The sequence below is a fragment of the Lutra lutra genome, chromosome 4 (assembly GCF_902655055.1).
Source record: "Lutra lutra chromosome 4, mLutLut1.2, whole genome shotgun sequence".
In the NCBI taxonomy this organism is placed as follows: Eukaryota; Metazoa; Chordata; class Mammalia; order Carnivora; family Mustelidae; genus Lutra; species Lutra lutra.
This window is the reverse complement of record NC_062281.1, coordinates 126759980-126778513: the sequence shown is the minus strand read 5'-3', so window position 1 is coordinate 126778513 and position 18534 is coordinate 126759980. Positions and strand designations below refer to the sequence as shown.

The window sequence follows — 18534 nt, the reverse complement described above, 5'->3', positions numbered from 1 at the left end:
TACCAAAAGGTTCCGCCTATCTGAAATCCTATAATACTTTATCTAGTTCTCTTTCATAATCATTACTTTTATATATATTTTATTTTATCTACTAGAAGCAGCAGAACTTACTGGTTCAGACCATAAACTCTGGCGCCAGGCTCCCCAAGTCCAAATCCCACTTGCACTAAGTCCTTAGTGCCTATCTATGCCTCAGTTTCCTTATCTATGAAATGGAGATAAATCATAGAACTTGCTTCAAAGTGTTGTTATAAAGATTATCACTCAATATACATAAAGTATTTAGGGCAAAGCCTGGCACATAGTAAGTAGAATAGCTTTAGCAATTACCATTTTTAAGAGTCTTGACAGCAGGATCTGTGTCAAAATCAACTTTGTCTCTCCAAAAGTATTTAACACAGTGGTAAGTACTGGATAATTGCTAAGAACGATGAAAAACAATCTAAAGTAGCCACAGTGGGAATGTGACAGAAAAACCAACAGGATTCAGCAAACCACTGAATAAAGACTGGGAAGGAGAAGACATATGCAGATGCCCATGAGATATCAAACCTGAGTGACAGGGGGGATAACAACGGGATTAAGGGAAGGCCAGAAAAGAAGCTGTTTCTGAATGAAAGGGAGGTTCAGAATGTCTGGTTTTAGACATCTTAAGGCTAATAAGAAAATGAGTTATAACAGCTTTGGCAGGACTGAAACTCTGGTGAGGAGCACAAGTGTAGCCATATTTTGGAAGTCTGTTACATGAAGACAAGAGCAGAAGAAACTTAAAGATAAGATGATTTGTAATTTAGATTTTTCATTAAGACTACCTTGGCACTGAGGTGGGGGGAGAGTTCCAAGATGGTGGAGTAGTAGGGGGACCCTGAACTTGCCTTGTCCTTTGAATACCATTAGATCAACTTTCACATTTTGAACAACTAGGAAAAGGATTGGAAGAATATGAAAACAACCTGCAGAGCTGGAACCAGAGAATTTGGCAGAGGCCAGTTTCAGAGCCCTGTAGTGGGGGAGAGGGAAGCCGCGCAGCCAGAAGAGGGGGAAGCCCAGTTGGACGAGCAGTCAGGAAGAGGGAGAAAGTTGGACAGATTGCCCCGGTTTATAACCTCACAATAAGCCATGATGAGTGGGTCTCTGTGTTACTCAGGGAAAGAGTGCTCCCTTTCCTCGAGGGCATTTGGAGGAACATATTTGTCCTCTCCAGAGACAAGGGGACAGCTGGGAGCCATTGAGTGGAGCTTAGCAGCACCATCAGAGGAGCACATAGACGGCAGAAAACCTCTTAACTTTTTGGTGTGAACCACAATAGTCTTAAACCTTTGTGTGCGTGCCAATCGACCCCTTTGCTGGGACTAACAGAGCAAGTGCAGACTGCAACAGACTGAGGATAACCTGATCGCTACTTTTTGCTATCTGGCACAATAGATTCAAGCCTCTGCAATGGCTTTTCTGGGACAAAGGGGCATAGGGGACTAAGCTGAGTACAGATGGCTGATAACCTGGCTCCAGCTTTTTGCTGAGCATTACAATAAACTCTAGCCTCTGAGTGTCCACTGTGCGATGGCTTTTAAGAAATGGGTCAGTGCTGGGTACACCCTGAGCCTCCCCACTGAAAGGGCATGCACATTACTAGGCCATTTAAAACTTGAGTTTTGAATCCCAGCCACTGGTCAGAGTTAAAATACAGGAAATTTCTAGCTCTGGGTGTACCAACAACCTGGGCACAGACAGATTAGGGCAGGGAACTGATGAGGGCCCAGGTCACAGGAGATTGCTCGCTTTTGTAAGACAGACAGCTGAGCAGGAGCTTCTGGGAGTCCTCCTCCCCGGAGACGAGGGTGAGGTGATGTTATATTCTACCTCTTGCACTATCCATTCCTCCTCCCACCCACCAGCACAGTCAGACGCAAGAGAGAAACACAGCACCTCTAGTGGAGGTTGGAGTCCCCTACACTAAACCCCACCCCTCTCACTTGGCAGGAACATCTTTAGGAGAGCAAGTCAGTTTGTTAATGAGCACAGAAGGCCTCTTCCTCAGAAGACCAACACAAATCACCCCCCCGCAAGACTAAGTCTACTGATTAAAGAACATCAGCTCCCAGCTTAACTTCACAAACAAGTCAAAGCATACCTACCTAAAGGAACAAACACTTCCCACTACAAGCAAGGAGGAACTATGTAGAGGAAGAACCAGGGGAAAGAGCAGTCAAAACACAAAAGCAGAGTGTACACAGCATGCGGCAGAATCACTCCCTAAAAATGTTGTCATTGATATTATTATTGCTGCTTTTGCTGGTTTTTTTTTTTCTTTTTCTTTTTTTCTTTTTCTTTCCACCTTTCTTTTCTGGACAAAATGACTAGAAGGAGAAATCACAGTAAAAGAAAGAACCAGAGTTAGCATTCTGCCATAGATTTAATCAATATGGATATAAGTAAGATGTTGGAACTAAAATCTAGAACTATAAAGATACTAGTGCCTTTGAAAAAAGCATAAAAGACACTAGAGAATCCCTTACTACAGAAATAAAAAAACTAAAATCTAATTGGGCCAAAATTAAAAATGCTATTACTGAAATGCAGTAAAAAAAAAAAAAAAAAAAAAAAAAAAATGGAGGCTCTAACTTCTGGGTAAATGAGGCAGAAGAGAAGGTCAGTAATTTAGTAGACAAAATGATGGAAAGTAATAAAGCTGAGAAAAAGAAAAAAAAAACTACTGGATCATGAGGGGAGAATTTGAGAAATCAGTGACCATAAAGCTCAATAATACTTGAATAATAGGGGTGCCAGAAGATGAGGGGGGGGCAGGTTTATTTGACAAAATTAAAGCTAAGAATTTCCCTAATCTGAGGAAGGAAACAGGCATTCAAATCCAGGAGGCACAGAAAACCCCCATCAAAATCAATAAAAATAGGTCAACACCCCAACATATACTAGTGGGGCTTGAAAATTTCAGAGATAAAGAGAAAATCCTGAAAGCAGCTTGAGATAAAGCTTAACCTGCAAATGTAGAAACATAAGCCAGGCAACAGAACTATCCACAGAGACCTGGTAGGCCAGAAAGGACAAGGTGCTAAATGAGAAAATATGCGGTCAAGAATACTTTATCCAGCAAGATTGTTATTCAGAATGGAAGGCAAGATAAAGAGCTTCTAGGACAAACAGAAGAGAAAAGAATGTGTGATCACTAAACCAACCCTGCAAGAAATATTAAAGGGGATCATTTGAGTGAAGAGAGAGTATAAAAGTAATAAAGATCAGAAAGGAACAGAGACAACCTATAGAAACAGTGACTTTAAAGATAATACAGTGGGGCACCTGGGTGGCTCAGTGGGTTAAGCCGCTGCCTTCAGCTCAGGTCATGATCTCAGGGTCCTGGGATCGAGTCCCGCATCGGGCTCTCTGCTCAGCAGGGAGCCTGCTTCCCTCTCTCTCTCTCTGCCTGCCTCTCTGTCTACTTGTGATCTCTCTCTGTCAAATAAATAAATAAAATATTTTTTTAAAAAAGGATAATACAGTGGCAAGAAATTTATATCTTTCAATAATTCCTCTGGATGGAAATGGACTAAAAGCTCCAATTCAAAGACAACAGATATCAGATTGGATTTAAAAAAAAAAAATCAATAGGTGGTATACAGGAGACTCATTTTAGATCCAAAGATTGAAAGGGGGTGGGGATAACCATTTATCATGCTAATGGCATCAAAAGAAAGCTAGGATAGCAATCCTTATATCAGACAAATTAGATTTTAAACCAAAGACTGTAATAAGAAATGAAGAGGGACACTATATTATAATTAAAGGGTCTATCCAACAATAAGATCTAACAATTGTAAATATTTATGCCCCTAACTTGGGAGCAGCCAATTAACTAATAACAAAATTAAAGAAACACACTGATAGTAATACAATAGTAGTAGGGGACTTTAACACTCCACTAACAGCAATGGACAGATCATCTAAGCAGAAGATCAACAATGAAACAAGGGCTTTGAATGACACACTGGACCAGATAGACTTCACGATATATTCAGAACATTGCATCCTAAAACGACAGAATACACATTCTTCTTGAGTGCACATGGAACATTCTCCAGAATAGACCACATACTGGCTCACAAATCAGGTCTCAACTAATACCAAAAGATGAGGATATTCCCTGCATATTCTCAGACCATGATGCTTTAAAACTTGGAACTCATTCACAAGAGAAAATTTGGAAGGAACACAAATACATGGAGGTTAAAGAGCATTCTACTAAAGAATAAATGGATCAACCAGAAAATTAAAGAAAATTTTTAAAATTTTCATGGAAGCAAATAAAAATTAAAACACAAAATTTCAGAACCTTTGGGAGGCATCAAAGGTGGGTCTAGGAAGGCAGTATATAGCAATATAGGCCTTTCTCAAGAACAAGAAAAGGCTCAAATATACAAGCTAATCTTATACCTAAAGGAGCAGTAAAAAAGCACAGCAAAAAAAGGCTAAACACAGCAACAGAAAAGAAATAATAAAGATTAGAGCAGAAACCAATTAAATAGCAGAAACCAATTAAAATTTTAAAAAAATAAAAGAAGAACAGTAGAACAGATCAATGAAACTAGGAGCAAGTTCTTTGAAAGAATTAATAAGAACGATAAACCCCTAGCCAGACTTACCAAAAAGAAAAGAGAAAGGATCTAAATTAGTAAAATTACAAATGAAAGAGGAGAGATCACAACACCAAAGAAATATAATTATACAAATATATTACATCAACTATATGCAAAAAAATTAGGCAATCTGGAAAAAATGGATACATTCCTAGAACATATGAACTACCAAAATTGAATGAGGAAGAAATAGAAAAACTGAACAGACCCATAACCACTAAGGAAACTGAAGCAATAATCAAAAATCTCCCAAAAATCAAGAGTCTAGAGCTGGATGGCTTCCCAAGAAAATTCTACCTAACATTTAAAGAATTAATATGTATTCTTCTGAAGCTGTTTCAAGAAACAGAAACAGAAGGAAAACTTCCAAACTCATTCTATGTGGCCAGAATTACTTTGATCCCAAAACCAGACAAAACCAACCAAAAAGGAGAATTACAGATCAATATCCCTGACGAACATGGATGCCAAAATTCTCACCAAGATACTAGTCAATAGGATCCAACAGTGCCTTAAAAGGATTATTCACCACAACCAAATGAGATTTATTCCTGGGCTGCAAGGATGGTTCAATATTCACAAATCAATCAATTTGATATCCTACATTAATAAAAGAAAGAACAAGAACCATATGATCCTCTCAATAGATGCAGAAAAACTATTTGACAAAACACAGCATCCTTTCTTGATTTAAAACTCTTCACAGTATAGGGATAGAGGGAACATACCTCAATATCATAGAAGCCATATATGAAAAGCCCACAGCGAATATCATTCTCAATAGGAAACAGAACTATTCCCCTAAGGTCAGGAACCCACTTTCACCACTGTTGTTCAACATAGTACTAGAAGTCCTAGCCTAAGCAATCAAAGAAAAAGAAATAAATCAGCATCCGAATTGGCAAAGAACTCAAACTTTCATTCCTCACAGATGACATGATAATCTTCATAGGAAACACAAAAGACTTCAACACCAAAATTGCTAGAACTCATCAGGAATTTATCAAAGTTATAAGACATAAAATCAATGCACAGAAATCAGTTGCATTCCTATACACTAACAAGGAAACAGAAGAAAGAGAAATTAAGGAAATGATCCCATTTACAATGGCACCAAATACCGTAAGATACCTAGGAATAAACCTAACCAAAGAGGTAAATGATCAGTTACCCAAAAGCTAGAGAACACTTATGAAAGAATTGAGGAAGACATAAAGAAATGGAAAAACTGTCCATGCTCACAGATTGGAAGAACAAATATTGTGAAAATGTCTATAAAGCAATCTATACATTCAATGCAATCCATATCAAAATACCATCAACATTTTTCACAGAGCTGCAACAAATAATCCTAAAATTTGTACAGAACCAGAAAAGACCCCAAATAGCCAAAGGAATGTTGAAAAAGAAAATCAAAGCTATGGCATCACAATTCTGGACTTTAAGCTCTATCACAAAATTGTAATCATCAAGATAGTATGGTTCTGGCATAAAAACAGACATAGATCAAAGGAACAGAATAGAGAACCCAGAAATGAACCTTCAACTCTATGGTCAGCTAATCTTTGACAAAGCAGGAAAGAAGGTCCAATGGAAAAAAGACAGTCTTTTCAACAAACAGTGTTGGGAAAATTGGACATCCACTTGCAGGAGAATGAAACCGGATCACTTTCTTACACCAAACATAAAAATAAACTCAAAATGGATGAAAGACCTAAATGTGAGACAAGACTCCATCAAAATCCTTGAGGAGAATACAGGCAGCAACATCTCTGACCTTGGCCACAGCAACTTCTTGCTAGACAGGTTTCCAAAGGCAAGGGAAACAAAAGCAAAAATGAACTATTGGGACTTCATCAAGATAAAAATCTTTTGCATAGCAAAGGAAACAGCCAATAAAACTAAAAGACAACCAAGAGAATGGGAGAAGATATTTGCAAATGACATATCAGATAAAGGGCTGGTATCCAAAATCTATAAAGAACTTATCAAACTCAACACCTAAAGAACAAGGAATCTAGTCAAGAAATGGGCAGAGGACACGAACAGACATTTCTCCAAACATATCAGACAGACAGATGGTCAATAGACACATGAAGAAACGCTCAATATCACTCAGCAACAGGAAAATACAAACCAAAACCACAATGAGATACCACCTCACATTGGTCAGAATGGCTAAAATGAACAAGTCAGGAAACAAGAAATGGTGAGATGTGGAGAAAGGGGACCCCTTTTACACTGCTGGTGGGCATGCAAGCAGGTACAGAGACTCTGAAAAACAGCATGGAGATTTCTCAAAAAGTTAAAAATAGAGCTACCCAACAACCCAGCAATTGCACTATTAGGGATTTATCCTAAAGATACAAATGTAGTGACCTGAAGGGGCACCTACACCCTTAATGTTTATAGCAGCAATGTCCACAATAGCCAAACTATGGAAAGAGCACAGATGTCCATCGACAGGTGAATGACTAAAGAAATGTGGTATATATGTACATACATATGTGTATGTATGTGTACACACACACACACATATATTCTTTATTCTTTATTCATATATATATATATATATGTATATATATATATATATATGCTGGAATATTATGCAGCCATTAAAAATTAAAATCTTGGGACGCCTGGATGGCTCAGTTGGTTGAGCTGCTGCCTTCAGCTCAGGTCATGATCCCAGCGTCCTGGGATCGAGTCCCACATCGGGCTCCTTGCTCAGCGGGGAGCCTGCTTCTCCCTCTGCCTCTGCCTGCCACTCTGTCTGCCTGTGCTCATGCTCTCTCTCTCTCTCTCTCTAACAAATAAATAAATAAAATCTTTAAAAAAAAAATTAAAATCTTGCCATTTGCAATGATGTGGATGAAACTAGAGAGTATTATGCTAAGTGAAATAAGTCAATCAGAGAAAGAAAATTATCATATGATTTCACTCATATGTAGAATTTAAGAAACAAAACAGAGGATCATAGGGGAAGGGAGGGAAAAATAAAAGAAGGTGAAATCAGAGAGGGAGACAAAATAATGATAGAAAATTTAACTGAAGTTTGCTAGAGGGGATAGGGGTGGTGCGATTGGGTAATTGGGTGATGGCCATTAAGGAGGGTACTTGATGTAATGAGTACTGTGTGTTAACATGCAACTAATGAATCACTAACTTCTACCTCTGAAACTAATAACATACGATATGTAAATTAATTGAATTTAAATAAAACAAAATTAAAGACTACCTTCTTTCCACTGAATTCAAATTAGTTAGGTGTTGTGTTCATATTCATGATCTCATCTAAATCAGTCTGCTATAAATTATAGCCAAATACAAAACTAAATGCAGTAAAAAAAAGTTCCATATTTTAACAGATCATTATAGAAATTCAACCATTTTATTGGGATTCCTATATAACTAAATAGTAAAATGTTAAAAGTTAACAATAATAAAAGGCAACTTAGAACTTACCCTGAATCACAGAAACAGTTCCACAGTCCTTGGCCATGACTCCAGAGTAGGCGATTAAAAACCCGGTTGAAAATCCGATATAAACTTACTTCCTCAACATCAGGTACCTTCCAGATACGTGGAAGAATTGTACGAATACTTGTTTTTACTATGTCCAAAACCTAGTGGAAAAACCAAAGTTATTTCAAAATCTAAGCATGTAAGTGTGTGTCTAAAATTCGAAGATGAATATATATAATTCAAAGACAATTCATACACACACTTATACACACTCATTCACTGAACAACAGCACAGAGTAAAAATCCCAGAAATAGGCCCATAGATTTGTGAAACTCTAGTGTATGATGTAGGTGGCAAGTCAGACCATTGGTATAAGAGATTAAGTTTAAAATTTAAACCTCAATTAAATCTAAATTAAATCAATAAATGGAGACTGAAAAATAGCAAGTTTTACTAAGAAAGTAAAGTTGAATCCTCACTCAACTAACAAAAATCAACTCTAGAGGGATTAGGACCTTAGGCTTAAAAAATGAATCATTAACTATATTACTGAAAACTCACTATTGGTGAATATCTTTTCATTTTTAGGTTAGAAAAAGGTTACTTTAAGTCATAAAAAAAGTATAGACCATCAAATATTAATAAATTGATTATACTAAAGTTAAGAACTTCTGGACATCAAAAGATACCTTAAGGAAAATAAAAGATCAAGTTACAAACTCGGAAAATATATTTAAAACATATACCTCCAACAAAAGATTAATATCAGAATTACATAAGAATTGGAAGCAGATAAAAGAATTATTTAATTTGTCTCTCTTTAAAACAGCCACAGTTTAAAAAGTGATATTCCTTATTTCTGATAAGGCACATGTAGAATAAACATCCGTCAAGTCAATTCAGTAAAAAGTTTTCAAAATATTTTATTTTGAGAAGAATGTCAACTTCAGCTTCTCATGAGAAATGGCGTGAGCAGTCTCAGGCTTTCCCTTCCCATTCCCGCTTCCTTCCCCATGAAGTGGGAACAGTACTGCAACCCCCACAGCGGGTCAGGGGCATGTCAGATGAGGGGCGGCGAATAAGGAGAAAGAATGCAATCTGCAATAAAGTCACGTGGGAAAAGCTTGTTACTACAGATAACAAATGTTTAAGAAGGATTTATTTTTGAAACTTTACTATGAATTACTCACAAGAATACTGCTATGTCCATTGGGCATGAATGCATACCTTTATATGTTTTACAATTTTCATTTAATCTATTAGTTTAACTCTATATTTTTTTAAGGTGGAAAGAAGTACTCATGACTGATGTGGTAGAAGTGTCCACACTAGCAGTAAATGACACATTTAAGTCATTTCTCTATTTTCCTTCCTACTTTCTTTAAAGATTTTGTTTATTTTTTTTATTTGACATACAGAGATTACAAGTAGGCAGAGAGAGGCAGGCAGAGAGAGAGAGGGAGAAGCAGGCTACCCGCTGAGCAGAGAGCCTGATACGGGGCTCGATCCCAGGACCTTGAGATCATGACCTGAGCCGAAGGCAGAGGCTTAGTCCACTGAGCCACCCAGGCGCCCCTCCTTCCTACTTTCTATGTGAGTAATAACAGGCTAAAAGTTGTAATGCAGGAAAAAATGTAAAAAGTAGCCATGTTTACATTAATTTCATATTATACTATTTTTTTAAGATTTGTTAATTTATTTTACAGAGAGGAAAAGGACAGAGGGAGAAGGAGAAGAGCAGACTCCCCGCTGAGGGCAGAGCCCCAGAGCTCCATCTCATGACCCTGGGATCATGACCTGAGCCAAAATCAAGAGTCTGCCACTCAAAGGACTGAGCCACCCAGGTGCCCCTTTCATACTCTATTATTAAATAATTATTCAACTTTATAGCATTTGAGATTATAGAGTACTTATTTCTTTTTTTTTTTTTTTTAGGTTTTAAATTTTTTTTTAATTTTATTTTTTATAAACATATATTTTTATCCCCAGGGGTACAGGTCTGCGAATCGCCAGGTTTACACACTTCACAGCACTCACCATAGCACATACCCTCCCCAATATCCATAACCCCACCCCCCCTCTCCCAACCCCCCTCCCCTCATCAACCCTCAGTTTGTTTTGTGAGATTAAGAGTCACTTATGGTTTGTCTACTTATTTCTTTTTTAATACATTTTATGGTAAAATACATGTGATGCATAAGAACCAAAGAGAAGGGCGGCTAACATGTATGGCCTGCCTGCTCTATACGAAGCACCATACTAGTACATTGCTTCATGGACACTCTGTACGTGCTTTATTCTCACTTTAGAGGGAATTTTAAAACCATGATGGTCTAATATTCTCACCCACACATGACAAAAAGCAACTTCTGAAAGTGGCCAGGGAGTTAGGGGTGAAGAATGTTTCTGCTCTACTCCTGATATTTCCTCCAACATGGAGAGATGAATAAAATATTCTAGGCTTCTTGCAACACGAGCATCTCGGCCTGAATGGTTTCTCAGAATCATGAGACTAGTATGACCTAGGCAATACAGGAACTTGCCCCTGTTTCTCCTGAGCCGCTTATGGGGAACATACATTCTCCTTTGCTTTTCTTTGCCTTCAGTTTTAAAGGAGGCAAGCTCCCTGGTCCTGGAGAAAGGAATGGGTTAGAGAGACCTATAATTTGGAGGGCACGAGGGCATGCAAACCAAGGGTACAAGAACCTGACTCCCTCATCTCCACTCTGAGCATTCACATACACTCCTGCCTCTGCTTGGGACAGTCTCCCCTTACCTATTCACCTGGTGAATGTATAGAGGGAGACCTTTACCTGCCACTGACCTATGATCCCTTCATCCCCCATTCTTCCCCTATTAATAATTATCTTGCCTTATTTTCATTTCCTGTTTATTAATACAGACCATTATCCACATAAAGAGAAGCATTATGCTCATCTTGGGGGAAAAAAAACTTATCACATCCCCGAGGCTCAGCAGGTGTTTATCTTAGTGAAACTATTCTTCGAAGCAAAGTGAAATCTATGCAGACAAGGTAAAAATCAGAGCTAACACTTATTGAGGGCTTACTATGGACCTCGCTGTGGACCAGGGATTGTTCTAAACACTTTTACATATAGCAATTCATTTAGTCCTCAAAACAAAAACATAAGGTAGACACAAATTGGTCCACAGTCCCTTTTCAAAACATCTTGAGGCTAGATTCCATAATCATACATATTACTATTGCTGCAGGAAAATATGTGAACATGCAAACCAGGAGACAAGACAAAAATAATACATAACTTCCTGTCAGGTCATTGTCACCAATGGAATTCAGGTAAGTTAGGTTGTGTTGCCTAATGGTTGTGAAAATTTTTTTTTGTTTTGAGGACATTTTGGGGTCTCATTTTATGGATGAGAATGCTCAGGAATGGATCAGATAAGTAATTTTGCCAAGATTGCAGAGCTGGTAAGTGGACAGCAGTATAGAGAGATCTCTCCTCCTAAGCACTACCCAGCAACTCAAAATTACTTCACAATTACTTCAATCTAACCAGGTGTCAACAACAAATCCTAGAAAAGAATCAAGTTGTCACTTCTTGGATTCAGATTTGCCTCTAGTCAAGTAACACTTGGGAAAATGGGTGGGGTCATTGTGTACAGAGAAGACTGCCCGGGCACCCCCTCCATCAGGGCCAGGGCAAAGGGTCTAATCTGCTTAAAAGGCTATACAGATAGGGAGACACTGACTGCACCTTTAGCAAAACATCCACTGAATAATTTTAGCAAGGCAGAGAGCAGACAGGCAAGAAATCAGACTGGAAAGAGGTAAACTAATGCTAGCTCATGAGTAATGCTATTTTGGATAACTAGATGCTTTGGGGTTAGAACAAAAAGGATAGAAGATGACTAATTTGCAAAACATGAAAACAAATGGCCAGCAAGGTGCCCTTTGTGTTTATCTGTGGACTCAAGTGAGGCTAAGTTGTAGAATACAGGTATCCTTTCCTGACATTGTGACTTTTAAAAGCATCCTGATCCAACATTAAGCTCTCCAAGGGAAAAAAATAAATGGGAGATTCAGTCAATGAAAACATTAATAAAATGGAAAGATTTGTCTTTTCCATATGAAATATAGCACATTTGAAGGCATGAAGTACACAGATTCATATTTTGCAAGAACACACAGATGTTGAGTGACAAACTGCCCCATATGGCTGAACAGTTGGTTCTAAATTAAAATAATGGCATGAGGTGAGAGAGGTTTAGAAATAACATTAACATCACTACATGCTGTACTAATGGTACATGCAGTAGCCATGGCTATAGGGTAAAGGCATTTGTGCTGATGCAAAACGAACCACTCTGTACAGCATCGATGTCAGCCCAAATGAAAAAGAGATGGAAAATAATAACATCAAAATGCATGCAGAAGCAACTACACTGGGTATTAAAAAGAAATTGCTATTTAGAGAAGAAACACTTGATCAACAAAGATCTTTTAGAACCCCCACATAAATGCAAATATAGTATAAGCTTAATATCACTATATATTTTCTCTTCATCCTCCAATCTTAGTTTATGCCTAGATATCACATCAGAGAATAAGCTTTTCAGCAAATCTGGCATTCTTCACAGCGCACCAACACTGCAATATTTTCATACTTAACATATATTCCTTATAAATTATATAAAGCAACTGCATTCTTGGCAGAAAGCTAAATTATGCAACTGTGGAGTTACCACAACATGATGTTAAATAAGATTAGCTGTTTCCATTTCCACCTGGTGAGGATTCTTTTCAGTATTTAATTCCCTCATCCTTGACCTTTAAAGTTTACATCCATTAAGGAAAATCTGAAATAAGGCACGTGAAAGAGTTTGTGTTTGCGGGTTCTAATCTTAGAGTTTTATAACATTTTAATGAGCAACCAGCAAATGCTTTGATCCTGAAACAGAAAAAGGGAGATACATATTTCAACAATGGTCCATAAGTGGAAAAAAGATTTCAGTGAGAGTTTTGGGCATTCTACACCTAGAATAGTGCTTGGGACATGGTGGTCCCCCAATCAATATTGTTGAATGCATGTTAGAATGAGCAAGTAACTAAATGAATGAGTGAACAACTCCCCAAATCTCCAATGTGCTTAGCATTGTTCTTATACAAAAGGGCAACCAATAAATGTTTGTCAACTTAAATCATAGTACATACAGCCTTTGTGGAATGCCATTGGACTCACCCTGCTTTCAAGAGTGCAGTTAACTGACAGCTTCCCCGTTCAGGAGCCACTGCCACATTCAAGCTTATGCTCTCCTCTGCTCCCAACCAAAGGACTGAGCATGGATGGGAGAACCATAGAGGGGTCATTTTCATCTAGCAAGGTCCCTCTACAGGCAACCTTTGTTCTGGCTCCCCATCAGCCCTATGAGGCTCTCTGAGAACTTCACTAGTTTAGGTTCTTCTTCCCCAACCCTCCTGAGCTCCCTTCACCACTGTCAGGTGCAAATAGCAATCTGAAGGCTCTACCTACCTACTTGAACTCTCTCTTTTATTTTTTGGAGGTGTTTTCTCTTACAAATCTCTTTCGCTTCCAATTCTATCTTATCTCTGCTCCCCAGGAGATCGAGCTGACACAGCTTCCAATGATTACTATCATCCCGGCTCTAAGAAGGATAGATCTGATTAACCCACATCTAAATGTAAAGTAGTTAAATCTCTGGTTTTCTAAACAGATAATTTTTTTATAATATCTAATTCTACATATTATGGCTAACCCACATTCTAGGTTTCTTTTTGTTCTCTTGGATGCAGTTTTTGGTTTTATAGTAAGCAATAGCACAGGTTTCAAACAGGCAAATAAATGGCTAATATATTACAACCCAGCAGACAATTTTTTACACTTCATTTCTACATACTCTACATCAGCCTGCATTTCATACCTTCCAAGGCCAGAGCACCCTCCCTATGAAGTGTCACATCACAAGAACCCTCCAATACTTAATGTTATAAATCTCAGAGAAGTTCTGAGAAGTCACCTGCCCCAAGTAAAGGGCAGAGGCAGTAGTGAACCCAAATTGATGTGACTACAAGTCTAGTACCTCTTTCCACTATGTAATATTAACATATAATATTTTTAGCTTTTAAAATCTTTTTCAATGCACTTTTCAACTCATTATTATACTGGCTCTCATGTTACAAGAAAAAAATATTTCAGTCAGTCATTCTCTGATCCCACTTTATCTCTGATTTCATTGGAAATAAACAAGATTGGGAAGAGGTAGAGGGAAAAAAATCTTTATAAATAACATTTTAGTTTATAAAAAATAAAAAAAATTTAAAAATAACATTTTATATATACATATATACATATATAAAGAAATCAGACAAACATATTTAACTTTGTCTCAATGATTATTTTCACCATCTATCTCTATACTTATCCTATCTAAGCTAAATTTTAAGTATTTCACTTAATTCATTCTAATGCTACTGATTAAGTGAACAAAATGTTAAAAAAAAAAAAAGTCCCAATTAAAAACTCTTTATGTCAGAGCTCAAGACCTCTATACTACTGGCTGGCCTGATGATTTGCATTCATGATGAGTGTATTTGTTATGCTTCCTTTTGTGAGCATGGGTGAAAGAACCTATAAACTTGGCAGCGTTAATTTTACAGAAAGGAAAAGTTTTCCAGAAATTCATTTCCTTATTATTCAAATAATTACTCATGGGTGAGAGCTCTTCAATGACCCTTGCTTAAGTAGGGGGAGGAATGCCATCACAGTATGAATGCTGCTGAAAGCTGCCTTCTGTTTCTTTTCCTAGGAGTGTCTCACCTTCTACCACGTATCTGAGCACATACAATCTGTTTTAGAAAAGGGTCTTAAAGAATAAAATGTTTGAGGGAAGAAAGGGAAACATAGCGATCATGACCACAGCAAGAAAACTGCCACAAATGGGTTGCAAGTGTGTAAATTCTGGGCTTTCCCTTTCTCATCACAGCCTAGCCTACCATTCCTGAGCCATCTTTCAGGGCATCCATGAAAGTGGTCAACTTGACAGGATGAATTTGCTCTATTAAAATCAGCCCTTACTGCTTAGAGTCAAAATTCAAGCTACAAATTCTTCTGCCAAAAATAGAACCGTCTATTAAATTACCTATGTAGAAGTTTTACTATAATTGCTTAGGTAGTCTAAACTATGGGACTTTAACAAGATTTGTATTGAAGATGGGATGTCTTACTACTTTTTACAAGGATGGAAGATAAATAGTACTTTTGGTTTATGCTGAAAGTACCAACAAAAGGGCTCAAAGAAAAGTAACTAGGTATATAAGTTGTACTAAACACCATGCCCCCCACACTGAGGCTTTCTCCACTTCTGTAACAGAACAGTTTGGATAAACACAGAGATGGAGATGCCGAGGAAAGGATTATACAAACATAACTCCTTCCAAATATTCATAGAGTAAATCAAGCAGATACTGGCAAAAGTACTTGCAAGTAAATTTATAAGCAACTGTTTAATTTCACTCAAAATTTATAAACCAAATTGAGCATAACAATCCTAAAACAGTTTCACAATTCCAATTCACAAATATTACTATGCACACACATCATCTGATCATCCCATACCATGTTTATCAGACCTTCTCAAACCACATTTAAGGATTTTTTTTTTAGATTTTATTTATTTATCAGAGAGAGAGAGGGAGAGAGAGAGAGCACAGGCAGACAGAATGGCAGGCAGAGGCAGAGGGAGAAGCAGGCTCCCTGCCGAGCAAGGAGCCCGATGTGGGACTCGATCCCAGGACGCTGGGATCATGACCTGAGCCGAAGGCAGCTGCTTAACCAACTGAGCCACCCAGGCGTCCCTCAAACCACATTTAAAAAGCAGAATGACAGTGTCTTAATTTGCTGATGCTGTTCAAATAAACACACATCACTAGTGAAGAAAAATGGAAGCAGAAAGAAGCTAGCTGCCATTGACAGAGTTCCTAAGAGTCTAGAACTGAATCAACTTAATAAGTGTTTATAGAAATCCTCCTACAGGTGACTACAAAGTAAGACAAGCCCCTGGCTTTTAGAGAAGTGGAAAAAAAATTAGTACAAAACCTCTCAAGGCAGATCGTGTAAGTACAAATGAGTAAAAGTGCCATAAGGACTTAGAATAAAGAAAGTTAATATCTGATTGCGGGGGGCAAGATGGGGGGGGGGTAGTCCAGACAGCCTTCAAAGGAATGCCTGTGTCTCCCTGTCATTCTGTCATTTTTAAAAAGATTATTTTAACTTGAAAAAAATACGGAGAAATACACAAAAACAATAATGACACCAAATGTCACTGCTTTCTTTCTCCTGGCTCAGTACATCTACCTACCCTTGAGAAAAACACCATCTTAACAACTTGGTACCTGGTTTGTAAAAATTTTAAGGAAAAAAACTTTGAAGTACATACACATAAGTCATTTTAAATTTTTTAATAAAATAATTTATTTTATATACAAAATAATAGTTTATCTGTAAATATGTATAAAATAAATTATATGTGTAAAATATATATAAAATAAAATACTTATTTTAATAAGTAGTATTTAATAAAATAGTATTTTAATAAAATAGTTTAAAATAGTACATGCACGTAAGTCATTTAAAATGGGACTATATTATTGTACAACATGATGTGTTCATTTAATTTGCTAACTTGATATCCTTTTTGGCTGGTATATAGAAGGGAAAAAGTTGACAGAGGCATCACTTCTTCGAGATGCCCATGACAATGATGACCTTACTGGATATTCTTGCAAACCCTCTAATAAAATTTTCTAGCAAAGAGATAAATGAGAAAGTCCTATCAACTACAGTAGCTACTAGACACATTTGGTTATTTAAATTTAAATTAATTAAAATTAAAAGTTTAATTCCTCAATCACAATAGCCACATTTCAAATGCTCAATCAATGGCCACATGTATCTAGTGACCACTGTACTGGACATCACGAATAAAGAACATTGCCATCTTTGCAGAGAGTTCTATCAGACAACATAGTCAATCAACCTTTTCATTTCAGCTGGCTAGAGAATGGAAATTAGTCACAAAGACTACATGGGTGACTAATGGAGAAGGAAAATGAAAGCCACACAAATCTGGAAGTCTCCCTCTGTACTAAGGTGATCCATACATAGTTGGCACTTATCACCCTGAACCCAGAATGCCTCTGGGCATTTGAAAAGGGACACCTGAGAGCTGATGGGCTCATGGCCTCCTGGGCTTACTGACTGTATCCTTCAGTCATAATTAGTAAAGTTTGGCTAATTTTACTAATGTATGTATGTTTCATATGTTTTAAGTCATAATCCTGTTCTACCTCTCAGGTTAAGATCTATGATTTCAGCAGAGTATTCAATGTAATGCAATTAAATAGTGTAAAGGCACTATAATTTATTTAAACATAAATCTCCTGATAAGATATTTAGGCTGCTTCAAATGTTTTACCTTCACAAATACCATGGCAACGAATGCTCATGTATGTCAATCTTTCCTATACTCACACAATTATTCTGTAGGATAGAACACTGAAAGTAGTTTTGCTGAGTCATAAGGTTATGAACATTTGTAATTTTAATAGATACTGCATATCACTGTTCCAGTTGTACCAATGTATTATTCTCCCTCTAATAGTATAGCAAGGGCTCTTTTATGCATACTATTTCTATCACTGATATTATCTGTCTTATTAATTTTTGCCAATATGATGGTTTTTACTTGCTTTTCCTTCATCATTAGTGAGGCCAAGTATCTATTTATATGATAATTGGCTATTTGAAGATCCATAAATTGTCTTTTCATGGCCTTTTTATGTACTTTGCCATTTTATTTATTAATATTTATAGGGTAGTTTGTCTTTTGCTGGTTGATTTGTAGGAGGTTTTGTTTTATTGGTGTTACTTTGGGTTTTATGTGCTGCAAGTATCTATCTTCCTCAATACCCCTCACCCCATTCTCCTCACAGCTTCTGCTTTTTAATTTGTTTCAAAGCTTTCATGTAATCAAAGCTGTCAATATTTTCTTTAAGTTTTCTGGGTTTGAGGTCTTTCTTAAGAAGTGGTTCCCCCGTTGTAAGGTTACAAACATATCCTTTTCTTTTAAGCTTTTAATAGTTTCTCTTTTTACAAATAAAGCTATAATCTATCTAGAATGTATTTTTGCATATGGTGAGAGATTAGGCTCCAACCTAATTTTCTTACAAATAGGTAGCCAATTGCTTTAGTATCATTTGGGGGGGTAATTATCTTTTCTCTACTGCTTTTAAATAATAAATTCTTTAATCTGCTTTTGGACTTTTTCATTTTAATTAGCAACTTAACCTACAGTCTTCCATCTTCTAGATTACAAAAGGTATATGGACTTGAGGAAATTTAGGGTTCCAATTCTAGTAAG

The 18534-nt window shown here is 37.1% G+C and overlaps 1 protein-coding gene across 3 annotated transcripts in view; it reads right to left on the bottom strand.

The window, feature by feature from the left end:
• The window catches only part of TTLL7 (tubulin tyrosine ligase like 7), a 146385-nt gene that overhangs the window by 21180 nt on the left and 106671 nt on the right, over positions 1–18534 (bottom strand). For all 3 annotated transcript variants that reach the window (XR_007126697.1, XM_047726458.1, XM_047726459.1), the window contains exon 19: positions 8115–8275. Coding sequence is in view for 2 of the 3 variants with exons in the window: in XM_047726458.1 (XP_047582414.1) it covers positions 8115–8275 (161 nt within the window). In the remaining variant the exon portion in view is untranslated. The remainder of the gene's footprint in view (positions 1–8114; positions 8276–18534) is intronic.